Here is a 14,519-nt window from a genome sequence, read left to right as displayed (position 1 = left end):
ACTGAAAATCCAGCGTCGAGCCCCAGAAGTTTCAGCCTCCCTCCTTGCTTCACACCTTCCGGTGCTGATATCAGCTCAGGATCCGAATGATGACTTCTGGATTCGAGTGAAGGACGTTCGGCGCGTCAGCCGAACGGGGCGAGACGTACAGACAGAAGCGCGCGGAGAAAGTCGCTCTGGATTGACGGACAAATCGCAGATGAATCAGCGGAGAAATCGGCATGATGACATTCATTCCGATCGCTGATCTCTCAATCGAATCCGATTCGACTCCTCATCACGGTCATGATGAAATTCGCTGTCTTCGGCGTCCCATTTCTACCCGATAGCTTCCCTCGGTCGGCTTCTCAGTTCCCATGATACAGCAGTTGTCGGTGATGCTTCGCACCGATGGATCGATGAATGGATGGAAAAATGAGTGGATTGAGGGCTTTCGATCTCTCGACCGATCGTTGTAACACTGGTGTTGGCTTCAGAAGCAGGATAACACGAAATGAAATGATGACTCCAGTCCTGGATCCGAAAAATTTCACCCGCTCCACAAATGTCATATTTTTCAGTAGCTGTGTCGTTTCCGAACGCCCGAACCTTGTAAGCTGGCCGCCTTGACCGAAACCGTGGTTCGGGAATGCATCGCAAGAGGTTTCTGGGTTGAGCGAAGCCCACTTGTCAGTGATTATGGAAATTGCCGCTGCTGAATCAAGGGGTATAAACGTCAGTGTGCGTAGTGAGGTGAGCTCGAGCGGAGCAGATTGACTTTTTTTTAAAAGTGAGATCCGATTTGAGGTTGGGGACTAGCCTCGCCGCGGAGCATGTTCGACGTTGCTTCATTTCGATCACGTAAAGCAATGCAATGATAATCCGGTGAAACTACAGCGCGGCATGGTTCCTCCTCGAGGGCCTCTGTCCCCCGTCTCCGGTCGCCTTCCTGGTCCTTTCCTCCTAAGTGACTCGCATGTCTTCAACAGGGAGCCGAGTTGCTTCCGCACGAGTTGTTTCCGATACCCGAATATCGGCCAATGCCGAAGGGTCCGAGTCTCTTCGACGGTTTCAAGGAGCACCGGAGCTCTCTAGGAGCTCGAGTTCTCCAGGTTCTTGCTCTACTCCATCGACCTAGGAGATGAATCGGCATTCCTAGAGGCGCCGCGGTATCCCTCAGAGCGAGTGGCTGCTTGATCGATGAGTGAAAATCTCCTTTCACTTTCTGCTTTCGAAATCTTGATTTTTGGCTCGGTCAATGGCGCGTGGTCTCCAGTCGAGCTCCAATCAACCTTCCTTGATGATGATGGACCCTATCGTTTCTCGCCACGGTGAAAGCAACTTCGATCGCCAAATTCAAGAGTAACGACATTAAGATCGGTAGCCTAGAATTTTACGATACAGAAACATTCGTCTTATCTTCGAGCCGCTGCTGTCCCAACCAGTCCATAAGAACGTCGTGAACGCCAGCTCCATGAAACGGACAGGTTGCGCTCGGTCCGAGGAGCCAGTGTCTTTCAGCTTAGGAATCGATGTTTCGATCGTTCATTATGTTTAGGACGTTTCCTAAAGCCGTTTATCATTCGGAAACCTAAGCCCGAGGGTTCCGATCTTTTCTCGAAAGAGACATGGCTCACTTTCAATGAAACCGATTATGAAAGCTCAGTTTCGCCTCCGCGGCTTCTCTACCAGTCACGTACATCTGTTAGTGATTCATGCGTGGTGGGCGGACAGACGAACGAACTCTTCCGTGTTCCACACTGATCCGAGAGTCGGACATCTCATCGAATGTACCGTTGGCAGCGAGCGACGCTGTAGCCGCTGACGCGCGCGTTCTCGCGCAGTGGCAGACTACGAAGCTGTCATGGAGGGAAAAACTCGTCGTCATTGTCTCCGTTATTCCGTGAGAACATCCGAACTCGTCCGCCTTCACGTCGACGATTTTGGTTTTCTGTAGAAAGCGAAAGTTCTCATTTCGTCCAGTGCAAGCCTGGGGATCGAAGTCACCGCGCGGGGAGAACTTCCCGAACGCCGCCGCACAGTCGACGACGACTCGTCGACGATTCGTATTGAACCGCAAAGTCAGTCGGGGACCGCCTCTGACCTGTGGGGATTGCGTTCGCCGTCAAGTTAGCCGTCTCACTCAGTCGGTCGCCTTGAATAATTTCAGTCGGTGGGTCGTGACATGCATGTTTGACATTGGCGACAATAAATCCAAGAAGAGCGTGCGTGAGCCACTGATTATGTACGCGCGTTCATCCAAATGTCAAAACGCGAGGAGTTTCAAGAAATGAGTAGTCGTCGCAATATCACCTTGTCTCGCCCGATCTAGACCGCTCGTTCGGTCCTTCCTTCGTCCGTCTGTGTATCTGGCGGATCGACAATGTGTCCAAGGCGCACGCGCTACGATACGCTTATTAGTGGGGTCTACGGCAGCAGGGTCTCGGTCTCGGATCTGGGCTCGTTCCCGCCTCGGACTGGCACATGGTCACGACATGACTTGCATAAAGCCTTCTGCAGCACGTAGCAGAATTCCGAAGCTCATGACGTGGACGACATGGTTGGCGTCAAGAACGACGTATAGGACGACTTTCATGCTTCCTGCCTGCTAATTGTTTATTTGTCTCATTCGCATGGCCCGTTCTGCTCCGGAACGGGGAGCGGAGCTGGGACTCTGATCGATCTTGCCGTGGGGAGACTATCGGAAAATGCAGCCGAAAGCAACGAAAATGAGCTGAAAACGAGCTTCGGACCACGATGAGAGAAACGAGCCGGAAGGCTAATATGTAGAAAGGAAAGCGATATAAAAAAAACGAGCAGCAGAAATAATAATGAGCGAGAACTCTCCCATACTCGTGTCGTGGACAGGCAGCCACGTTGGATGCCCTCCAAGAGTAACATTCATGTTGCCGCTGGCAAGAACCCGTTAACAAGGACGCCGGGTGTGTTCTTCTCTTGACAACACACGAAAATCTTCGCTCTGTGACCATAAGCCCGGTCCGTTGCTCTGTTCCTATGGACCTCAAAAATTTAGCATGAATGCTCTCAATTCCATCGCTCGAGAATTCCTCGACCCTTCTGGGGAGGAAATCCGTTGGATCTCCCGCGGAAAATCTCCCTACGCATCCCCGATTTCTTCCTGGCAAGAGGAAGGCTTTCTGGGTCTCGCTCGGACCAACAGGTTATTTACCGTTGACTTCGGTAGCTCGAGCCTGATCCTCGCATGCGGATGAATGAATGTCGTCGTCCGGATAAATGAAAGATGGGCCGGCGAACGAAGAAGTGACAAGGGCGATTGTCTCCAGGACACTTCGTTGTGATGTCACCGAGTATTTGACGCGCTCATACCAACAGCAGAGGAGAATAGACTTTTATCGTAGACTGTCCGTCAGACGCCGCGTGCCGACCACAGCCGCAATACGTTGATTGACTACGTGACAGGCCGCCGAATATGCTGGAGCGAAGGCGTCAAACTTTGCATAACTTCCGGCTTGCGTGGCTTTTGTTTCTGCGCTTGAGTTCATGAAGAACAAAACCTTTTTTTGAATGAAACCGTCGCGAAATTAAATTGAGCCGACGCGGATTCGTAACGCTTTAAGATTACTCAATGAAAGGTTTCCAAAAATTACTACTCGACGAACCTCGTTGCTGTTCTTGAGAGCTTTGAGTAAGAGTCTGACGTAATTAGAATCCATAAGCTCAAAAATGAGAATCATTTGGCTCAGATCCTCATAGAATCTGTTTTTCTTTCATTGCAGACGCTGTCCCTGAGGCGAAATTCACTCAAGATGAAGTGGAGTGTGATCGTGACGTTCATGCTCGTGAGCGCCGCTTCGGCTACGACGGAAGAGCCAGAAACCACGACATCCAGATTGCACCGATCGACGTTTCAAGAGAAACTCCAATGGACGACACCGTCACCCACGACAGAGGCTTTGCCTTCGGAATTGGAAGGAGCGCTCGCTCCTCAAGTAGACACGCTTGCGGCTGGCAGACAATCTCTGGTTGTTCCGGAACAGCACAAACCGGACGAAGATGAACCCGGGAAGGTCAAAACAGAGCTCGATAAGGCGCCGGCCGCCGAAGCGGATCCTGGAGCGGTTCCCACCGCTTTGCACAGAGAGGCGGAAAGAAGTGAGAGAGACGCTAAGAAAGTTTCTGTTACGCATAACGCAACCGCCGAGCCTGTCGAGAACAAACAAAATTCGAGCGAAGCCACGCAAACGAGGCCTCAGCGAACGACGTCAGTGGACGGAGCTGCCGAGTTCTCGGCGCCGATCGTGAGCGTAGAACTTGACGAACGAAAGGGTCCGTCGGGATCCGGAAAAAGTTTCCCTCCCGGAGAGAATCCCGCACTGGATTTAAAGTTGATCATCGATGCGGAGAAAACAAGCGATGAAGAGTCTAAAATTTCGACAAGCGAAAGCAGTTCGGTCATGCCGAGCGTAGAGGGGATCACCCAAGAATCCTCAACGAGAACGCCCGAAATCGAGACGTCGGCCAGAAGTGAAACCCCGGTGATGTCGTCGCCCGCTGACTTTGCTTCGAGCTCAACTACGGACGCTGCTCCGACGTACCCTCCGACGGGAGTCGGCGCTCAGGAAACGCAGAGATCTACGGAGCAAGCTCCGAACGCGCAAGTAATTTCCACGATCGGAAATCACAGCGAGTTCATTCCGAGCCGAAATCAAGATAAGCCGAAAGAGAATCAGACGGGGGAAATAGAACAGGCGAGCACGCCAGCGAGCTTGAAACAGATTGACGACAAGCACATGAACTCCTCCGAATCTACTTCTCTGGCCGAAGTGACTCCCGAGCCTAAGCTCAACGAGGTCAAATTGAGTTTGAACGCGAGCCGAGTAAAAGAAGACAGCTCGTCCGTTGAAGAGCTACCCGCGCTCTCGATGATGGCCCTCAAGGCGCCGCCCCTCGTGGAGTTCAGATACGAAGAAGGGACCCCGAAGCCTCCCTACCAACAGAATAACGCCGTTCAGAAAGAGCCTGCGAAGCCGATAGGAGAGATCACCGAAGACGACCACGTGGTCGGGAACTCTCATTCCACTATGTGAGTATTTCCCCGACTAGAATCCCGTCGACTAGACCTTAATTCGTTTCAGCCCTTCCGACGGCAAAGGAAATCCCCTAGTACGCTCCTCTTCCCCGGACATCACACGCGGTTCGGAAATCGGAGTATCTTCCCCGGAGGATATTCTTCTCAGAATTATGGCGTCGAAAGCTCCGATAGATTCCCTGAGGTTCTCCGGAAATGATGTTTTTCCGATTGTTCGGGAAATCTCATCGATTTCGCCTCTGGGTTTCCCCGACCTTCGCAGGGAAACCGTCTTTTCCCCCGAATAAGCCTCTACTCCGACGTTTGGCCTTCGGCGAATTTAGATTTTCCCTCACTTTTCCGCCGGGTCGTCACACTTCTGTTGGGGAATTTTCGATTTCAATACTCGGTTGCCACGTGTTCGAGCCAGGAGAAATATGACCGGATGTCGTAGCTCTCACGACATATGTACATATGTATGCAGAGCTGTGATATAAATGTCTTCGTGTGAATTCTTCTCGGCGGCATGTGGAGATGTACATATCTTCGAAACAACTCGAGCTGTGTACGCGTCGTTGTTCCCAACTCGCTGCCTCCACGGAAAATTAGAATGAAATCAGAATGTGATCTATTCGGCGTGGACTTCCAGGTTCAGGAAGAAGGTTTTCGTCTCCTCCCTGGAACTTCTGTATACTCGAGTCGATCGTCTCTATCCGGCTTTAAGGTCGATTCCAAATCGCGAGATGATCTTGGGAACCTTCCCTATAGGTCTGCGATATCGACTTTCGAAGCTGGGAATAGGCCCGGAGCTATTCGGGCTCCAATCCGACATTATTCAGAGATCACCCCGGGGAGGGGTAGGCTCTCGGATCGGTCATTCGCCTGTGTCCCTGCTTTCTCAGGCAGCCGGTCAATCCGTCAGCTGATCACTCGTTCTTACCACAGGAAGTCAAACTCACTCATCTGTCGATTCGGGAGGTGTAATTCAATTTAATCCACTCCGCGTTCCGCGGAGTTTGTGGGCACAACGAGGAAACGCCTCCTCGCCCTTTTCGTTCTTGCCTCATCTCGGTCCTGTTCATCCACTCGATCCGGCGAGAAACTTCAGACATACTTCACTACCGATAGAACGAGCCCTCTGAAGACTCATAGAAGCGATTCAGATCCGGATTCCGGGCTCGATGGCTAAAAGCAAATATTGATCTCCATACCTCACTCTCACGTTTGATCTTCCCTAAACCTTAGTCTATATCGTTTGTGAATATTTCTCGTATTTTCCGAGATGCCTCGATGAGTCGCAAAATCAAGGGGAGTCCTTCCAGGAGCGAAATAGCTCCTCGGTTTTCGATAACCTCCATACGACACGTACCTCGTCCGGAATTCGAAATTCATTCAAAACCTGCATTCGGAGTATGCGGAAGAGGAAGCATATATGATTCCCGAACAATGGTCCCGTAAGGAATCAAGACAAAATTGTAGGCTGAGCTGACGACAGATGATGTTTGAGGTTCGGTTCTGAATATCAGGGGTCCAGACCCCGCTCTTGGCCCCTAGTCGGAGACCGCTTCTTCGTTCGAGCATTTCCCCAGAATCGCCTTCATCTCTTTCAGCTGCCGGAGCTCCGCCGGGGGCCACCGTCGAGTGGTCATGGCAGCGCTTGGGACGTGTATTCCTGGCGCTTATTTCGAATCAGTGAACTGGCAACTGGGGCATAACTGGACGAAAATTGCAATTCCGCGAACATCCGAGATCTCTGATGGGCTGGGGACGAATTCCGACCGCTGCTTTGAGCTCGTCCCTTTCCTGCTTCAGTACGGCACTGTCGCTCGATTCAGTTTTTTTTAGATTTCGATTTCCTAATAATTTTTGTACGGTTCCTTCCTTCGCCTTCAGACCCACCGTCGATGATGTCAAATGGACGAGGACCGTAACAACAATACCGCTAGATTTCCTGTTCGCTTTCACACACGCGCGGGCTGCGCAGACGGGTTTGCACGCACACCCGCGCGCGACCCGCTCCTGTTATCAGCTGAAGTCATTCCTTGTGCTGGCAACGACGTAATCTTCTTGCTCCGTCTTTTCGTATCAGATCTCAGTTTCTCGTCGTTGTCGTCGTCGCCACCGCCGCCGCCATCGTCGCTGCTGCTTTTCGTTCTGTATCAAACGTCGGATAAAGCGATCACGTCGCGTCAATTAAAGGAAATTCTTGACCAGGACGTGTCACGCAGAATTTTCTAAGACGGTCCCGAGCTTCTCGATGCGGCCGTGTCACGCAGAAGGCCCAGGCTTCGCCTGGGAAGACACGTCGATAACGAAATGATTATCAACCGTTGATTTATTGGCTCACGCCGCGGATTACCTTGGACGAGTACGTGCCGCTGCGAATTGCTCGGAACGCCAAGACGGTAACATGTCGAGTCCCCGACAGAGAAAATCCCGCGGAACATGAGGTGGACAATCTGAAAGTAGAGTGTCACACGTTTTGGATCGATTGATGTCGATCTGGTGGCGGATCGAACAATGGCAGTCGCGGTGTCCGTTTTTTCTATTTCTTTCCATTTGCGAATTTCCCAGAGACAGCACCGGTCGAAAGCACTGCCGTTCCGTACGCTATTGCCGCAACTGTTCTACTTACTTAGACAGCATTTCTCTGCGCGTGGTGGTCGTCGACGACGACGTCTTTAGAAGACGAATCAATCATTGTGTAACTTCTGTTACGCTACGGGATGGCTTATTGTACATGATGTCGGTCACTGCATATCTATCACGAAATGGAACAATAGTCCTGTGGTGCGTGGTAACATATTCACATGGACGGAGAGGAACAGTGGCGACGACGACGACGAACAGCAACATAAGACGACAGAAGACAAAGAAAAACTGTCGAGAGAGACGCGGTTTCTTTCTTTCCAATCTAGAGCACCTAGTTTCCAAAGCATTTGATTTTTCTTCTGGCTTTCTGCATGTACTGTGGTTCTCCTGCTCTTGAAATGCCGAACAGTCCACTCCTCGAAGATTTTCTTCCCCGACGTATCACCACCCGACCGCGCTGGCTGCTTCTCGGATTATTTTCCCATCGGAACCGTACCCGTTCCCAGTGTCGAGACAAGGAGCGTTCGATCAGCGATGGGAGAAAGTACGGTCGCCGCTGGGAAGACTCTCTTTTCGTCCACGGAATAAACTTCTCACGGCGGGCAGGCCCTGGAATGAATTCAGAATAAGATCAAGCCCCCGTACATGGTCAAGCCTCACCCGCGGGGGACGGAATTGTGCGGCTTCACGTGGGTTCTCTGAAGAGTGTACCTAACGGCGATATGAGAGGAACACGAACTCTTTTGAGTATCATTCCGCAACTCGTGCCGTGCTCGCTCTTTCTGTGTCCGAGTAGGTTGCCCGCTAGCGCTTGTCTTGTGACGACATTGGCGATTACGATTTGGGCTCTACATAGCCATGAGCAAAGCTCATGCCTAAATTATACGACAGATCTGGTTCCGTTGTTTCCATCTCATTGTTCAAGCCTCGCATGTGATCAAGTCGGACCATAGTGAGCCTTCTACGTGTCTTTATTTTATATCTCAAGCTGAAATCCGTCCAGTGGGCAGACAGGGGCGTTTTCATCGTCGGTCCTATTTGAATTCTTCGTCTTCTGCTTCTGGGCGAGTGATGGACAGCGATGATGGTCACGCAGCTCAGTCGGACGCGAGTCCGGATTTAACTCCGAGGAAGGAAGAATGTGATTTTTCGCTCAGCTAGCCATCCAGCCTTCTCCACCGCAGCTGGTCGAGACTCGTTTCTGTGCAGGAGAGAAAAGGACAAACTCGAGCAGTGCAAGAATTCCGAGAACGAGAATCGGCGCTTGAAAACCCGGCGGACGGCACGTGGTGTGCGGGTTGCCATGTGCAGTGCACGCCTAGGGAGTTTATCAGTGCTTGAAGAAATGAGCTTCTGCACGCTCGTGCCAATTTATTTCGTTTTTCGTATGAGGGGAAAGAATTCAATGAGTCTCTGATTGCCGACCCAGAATTGATGGTTTGGAGCGAAACCACTTATTCAAACTCGATGCAGGGTGTCGCGCTGTATCTGCGCCGCGCCGTCCGTCGATCGCGAGGCGCGTTGACGGCGCGATTCAGGCCTGATTCGAGAGCGGAGCAGGTTTTTCGTAGGTTGATCGGTTGTTATTCAAAGCTCTCCAACTTGAGAGTCTGCATCGACCGGTAATCTGATAGTAGGGAACGAGTTGAGGCAGCGTTCTGCCAATTAATCTCCTCTGAGAGATCGCGGGAGGAAGCGACGAGGGCAGATGGTGAGACCTCGATGAGCACGTGGAGATCGGGATCTCAAAGCGACCCGTAGAGACGGACTCGGTCACTCGGGACTTCTCTCGAGTCAGACTGCCCACGCGAACACTGGATCTCTGAAAGAGCTGAATCAATTTCGGAGCGGAGTCGAAACTCTGGCGAAGTCGATTCTCAACGGATCGTACTGATAATTTCTGTATCGCGATCGGAAACAATAATTTGAGCCAGACTAATCAACGATCCAGACAAAGATGCGTGGTCAGGGCCTGGAGACGCGACCACGATCGGACCGCAATAGTTAAAAGTCCATTTGTATCGATTCGCAGCGACTCTGCCAAGGATTTGGAGCCACCTCAGCCAGAAGGAGTTTTGGAGATCGCTCGTAAAGTGACGAAAATGCTCGAAGACAAATACGCCGCTGAAGAGAGTCGTTTGCATCGTCGAATCGGAAACGTCTCTCTACCAAACTTGGTGAGTAGTAATAAACTCGAACCCAGCGGGATCCCCGACATCGGATCCGAGTGATAAGTTCTCGAAAAGTGATCTCGACCCACTCTCGAATCTAGGATTCATTTTAATATCTCTATTCAGCCGATCGTCGTTCAGAGAGCCACGACATCGGAGCCTCATGTTGAAGAGACTCCGTCAACTCTCGATTACGACTACCATTCACTCGACCTCATGAGGCTCCGAGCCAGGGAGCATAACAACAGGAATCGCGAACCGCCGGCCACCGGTCGGAATCCCGAGCCTGCTCCTCGCACCTCGAAGATTATGAATCCCAGCATCCCACCCACTAAAGACAAGATGATTTTCATCAAGACTGTTCCCAAGGGAAGCCTAACGACAGTGGATCCGTCATCGACGACGACTGCGACCGTTACATTCCCCTCGACGGTTATATCAGCGGGTGCAGCGAACGCATCGGCGCCGGAAGTCACCGTAGCCGAAAGGACGAAGAATTTGACGTCATTGGAGACGTCGGGAGAAATCCAATCGTACAATGGAACGACAACGCGGAAAACTATCGATGATGATTATTACGATGAGCCAACGGAAATCGTAGACGAGGAGGATGTGGTCAGCTCTCCTGAGAAAATCACGTTGGACTCGCCCTCACGGCAGCCCGATATAGAGGCTACCAGAATCATTGAAGACCGACCGGTCATGGCGCTGGTGGTGCAGAATCCACCTAATGAGAATTCTCTCACCCGCAAAGAGCTCAAGCCTTTAGACACTAAGGACCTCCAGGTCAGCTTCATTATCCCGGCTGTCAGCGAACCATCACTTGTCCCACACGAGGTAAGGTGCCATCAAAAAGCTCACTCCGAGCCCTTTCTCAAGAAGCACCATAGTTCTCTTTGTCGACCGATTGACCCCGGCAGAGTTCCACTGAATGATTTGAGAATTTTTCTTCCCAACCCAGGACAAGGACGCAACGCTCCCAACAGAACACGAAACAGATGAGCTATCGACGGAGGGAATCGGAAGCACGACGCAGCATTCGTTGGAGGCGAAGTTTGGAAAACCCTACCCCATGCAAAGGTTCACCACGTCTACGACGACCGAGAGGCCCACCATAGGTAACGAGCTATGCGCTATTTTCATCTGATTTCCAATCAGTCTTGTGAGCGAGTTCAAAAGAGTCGTCACGCCCCGCGGAGGGGTCCGACGAGGCTTTCTGTAATTCGATTTCGTTTCAATTCACCACCTCTGACGGTAATTTTCATTTCCAGCTTCTGCGGACGATCGTTACGATTCAGCGCCGACTGTGAACCCGATGACCACCTTGGCAGGTGGCGAATCCTCATCTGAGATCGGGGAATACAAGCTCGAATGCCCGTCGAAGGAAGATATTCATCCCTGCACTTGCGTCACGGTACGGACTATGCTCATGCTCTCATTGATCGTCATAAGTCGTAATTATTCATATATGTCGAATTCTCCTATGTACGGGGAAAATGCTCGGCAGATCGCTCTATCTTCGCTTCATTCCGCTTATCCTGGCGGGTTCGAGGGCCCAAATGACGCAGTGCCGCGTTGGGTGGTGGACGACGCGTGAATCGCCGCATTCGTTCGCCTGGATTTTTCCGCTCCGTGTGGAGTACGGATTCTGATCCCCGCGGATATTGGAAGCGCCGTGGAGCCTGTAGGCCTGCAACGGAGCGCTAGCATTCAATGCGAACAGCGAGTGAATTTTAGAGAAAGCCGGCTGGAGCTCGCAAATCCGCTCTTTCGCGGAGTCCTCACAGCCTTCTGGTCGACGACGGGATCCTCCATCTCGTCTGACCGGCCGCCGGGCATGGGGGATGGTCAGCGCGATACTTTTCGGAGCGGCCGATTCGGCGGGAAGCCATGCAGAGCCAACTTTCCCCATTCCGGGTGATCACTCGGAAACAGGCTCCAGGGAGTCTTTTACAATCGGTTCTTTGGTCTCGTTCCCCTCCCCTCCCTTTACTCCCCATCTCCGTCGCCCGCTTTTGTGTTCCCGCGCTTCCCTTTCCCGACGAACAAAGCACCGATGAGCATTTGTCAAGCGGATACGAGAAAGAACAAACCGTCAGGGAACAGGCCGTCGATTACCTCGCCATTTTCCCGCTCCGGCGCGAATTGGTCTGACGGAATCGAATTCCGGCAGAGATAAAAGTCATTCAATTAGCTTGAACTCCCGATTTTGAGCACGAAGCTCGGCGTGCTCTGCTGCGTGATGATTTTCCCCGGTCGCAGGAAAAAGAAAGGGAAAAAGCAGCGGGAAAAGCACGAACAAAACTGACATCCAACTCGCTCGTTCAGGAAGCAAACTACGCGGATCTAGCGGGTCGCGGAAACCGGAACCGCACGTCCTCGACGTCAGCTGGAATCGGAGAGGCACGTCGAGTGGCTTGAGCGGAATAGAAAGCGTACGATTCTGTATTGCCGATGGCCAGAGTCGACTCCGCCAGGTTTTGATCGAATGAAACTCCGTCCGTTTGTTGTTGGTCAAGCTTCGCCGGCGGGTCGCCGTCAGAAGTTCGCCGGAGGACTCCAGATGACTTGGCTGCCTCTCAAACGACTTTCCATCTGCTCTTAATGGGCTCTTTCCGGCATGGAATGGTCTCAGCGCGATCAGCGTTCCTGAGCTTCACGTTGTTTCGCCTCCAAGCTCCCGCCGTATATTTCCTCATGGAAGCCCCTTTCGGGTGGATGGTCGAGCAGAAGCGCATCCGTGGGATGACCAGAGATCTCAGACAATAATCGTATTTCTCTTCCAGCACGAGGACGACTACGACGATCAGATCGAGACGGTGGCCACCTGTCGCGGTATCAAACATTCGGCGACGCTCATCGAAGCTCTGCGAGGGTTCCGAGGACACCACTTGACCTACCTTATCATCGACAACAGCGATTTGCCTCCGTTCCCGAACAATATCCTCCACCGGATCCAAGTCGACTGGATGGAAGTCCTCAACACACCGGTCCAATTCAAACGAGAATATCTGCAGTGCTCGATCAAGTGCACACTTAGCTAGATTCCTAATTGTCCGTCAGTCTGTGCGCAAGCTAGTGGTCAGCCCGCGTCACGGTGTTTCTGCGACTTGTTCCAACTATTGGCTTACCTCCGATAGCTTAACCTCGATCGTGCCGATAACGAGCGTAAGAAATGAGCGGATGTTGAGGATGTCGACGACGCTGATGACGGTCAGGCATTCGAAAGTTCGCATGAGAAGGTGCAGCTCGGGGTCGCGGCTTCAAGCGTCTCTGACGCGTCGAGCGGCGATGTCCGCACTTGGACTCGCTGGTTGATCATAATGCGGTGCGGAACCCTATAAACCTACATTAAGTACATAGTGAGAGAATAGCGTAAACCGCATTCATCTGCCACGGATGTTCGTATCCACCGGCGACGGCGCGGCGGACGAGGCAGTGCGCAGATGTAATGTCAAAAATCTATCTCAGAATTTCGCCATACTACATAATGACTGTATATCGATGTGTCACGACGTCTTCGTGAGAACGGTCGCCGTCATCCTTAATGTGTTGCCAGTGTCCAATGCAATCTTCGATTTATTAAATTATTTCGTCCGAGACCGCTTCGGCCGAGTTAGCTTCTGTACATAAAACGATCCAAGCAGGAAGAACACCAACCAAACAACGAGCCAGCGAAGCAAGCAAAGAAGTCTACGGGAGCACACCTCCCGATTGCAGCATCCAGTCGATCGAATTTGGCGAGTCTACTCGATTCGCTCGAACCGTTCGTGTCCGTGACGTAGAGAGGAATACAAAGGAAGGGGGAGAAAGTGAGAAGAGAAGGGGAGTAGCGAGGAAGAGAAGCAGAACGGGAAGAACCTGCTTAAGTGGGTCAGTGAGCTCATGTCACTCGACACACCAGGAGACCAGGAGCACACCTCCATTGTACATAGGATTTGACTTCGATCTAGAGGCAGGTGGATAGGGAGCCAGCTGAGATGAACAAGGAGAAACAGTAATAAAACCCGCCTAGTTAAAGACATTCTTTATTCGTATTCCTCCTCTACAGCCTTAGCGAGTGATGAGCATTGCATCGTGGATCAGCATAGGCAGGTGTCTCCCATGTCTCTGGGAAGCAGATGCCTGGTATTCGATTCTGGCAATGAATCGTCTAGTTGGATTCAGTGGGTGATATGAACCCGCAAGTTTTCTCCGCCCGCCAGAGAGCTCCACGAAGTTTTCCGAAGAACGCGCACCACTTGAATTATTTATTTGAATCGAACGTATGGTTTCCAACCGAGCGTCTCAACCTACGAACTTCTGTTCTGAGTTCCGGCATGGAACGCTACCGTCATACCGGGACTCGCGGGAAACAGGGAGTCAGCTCGCGGCTGGGGTAATCCGAGCGAATCTGAGCCGTGGAGAGAACAGGATTTCGAGCCCTCCGCAGTCTTCCACGACCAAGATGAAGCGCGTAATTTACGTTTCGGTGGTGAGGAGGTAGCCTGGAGACTGTGGATTGAATCTCTACTAAAAGAAACTCTCAGGCCTGATCCAATAGCTATGACATTATTTAGGGTGAAGCTTCTTGAGTGGAAGTTGTTTACAACCGAGACAAATTGGGTGTGTTATGCTGTAAAGTAGAGCCATTCGGATATCGGCTGTATGAGACGGTAGTGCTTCCTGCCAGCCGTAAGGAGAACATAACGGAGAGAAGGACTCGTTTGGAGAGCGCAGACCGAATC

The 14,519-nt window shown here is 51.8% G+C and overlaps 1 protein-coding gene across 1 annotated transcript; it reads left to right on the top strand.

Moving 5' to 3' along the window:
• Positions 1 to 3,767: 3,767 nt before the first annotated feature.
• Positions 3,768 to 13,728, top strand: LOC100897977 (proteoglycan 4). Its single transcript, XM_003743170.2, has 6 exons — positions 3,768 to 5,044; positions 9,654 to 9,798; positions 9,919 to 10,629; positions 10,754 to 10,910; positions 11,064 to 11,206; positions 12,579 to 13,728. Exons 1-6 carry the CDS (start codon positions 3,768 to 3,770, stop codon positions 12,834 to 12,836), a joined length of 2,691 nt encoding a protein of 896 aa, XP_003743218.1. The 3' UTR covers positions 12,837 to 13,728.
• Positions 13,729 to 14,519: the final 791 nt, after the last annotated feature.

This window comes from Galendromus occidentalis, unplaced genomic scaffold (assembly GCF_000255335.2).
Source record: "Galendromus occidentalis unplaced genomic scaffold, Mocc_1.1 scf7180000077440, whole genome shotgun sequence".
In the NCBI taxonomy this organism is placed as follows: Eukaryota; Metazoa; Arthropoda; class Arachnida; order Mesostigmata; family Phytoseiidae; genus Galendromus; species Galendromus occidentalis.
This window is presented reverse-complemented; position numbering and strand designations above follow the sequence as displayed.

Bases quoted from the DNA above. Each gene is read 5' to 3' on its own strand.
- LOC100897977 (XM_003743170.2), top strand. From the start codon at position 3,768: ATGAAGTGGAGTGTGATCGTGACGTTCATGCTCGTGAGCGCCGCTTCG. The intron at 9,799-9,918 runs GTGAGTAGTAAT...ATCTCTATTCAG, and splicing joins ACGTCTCTCTACCAAACTTG to CCGATCGTCGTTCAGAGAGC. The intron at 10,630-10,753 runs GTAAGGTGCCAT...TTCCCAACCCAG, and splicing joins CATCACTTGTCCCACACGAG to GACAAGGACGCAACGCTCCC.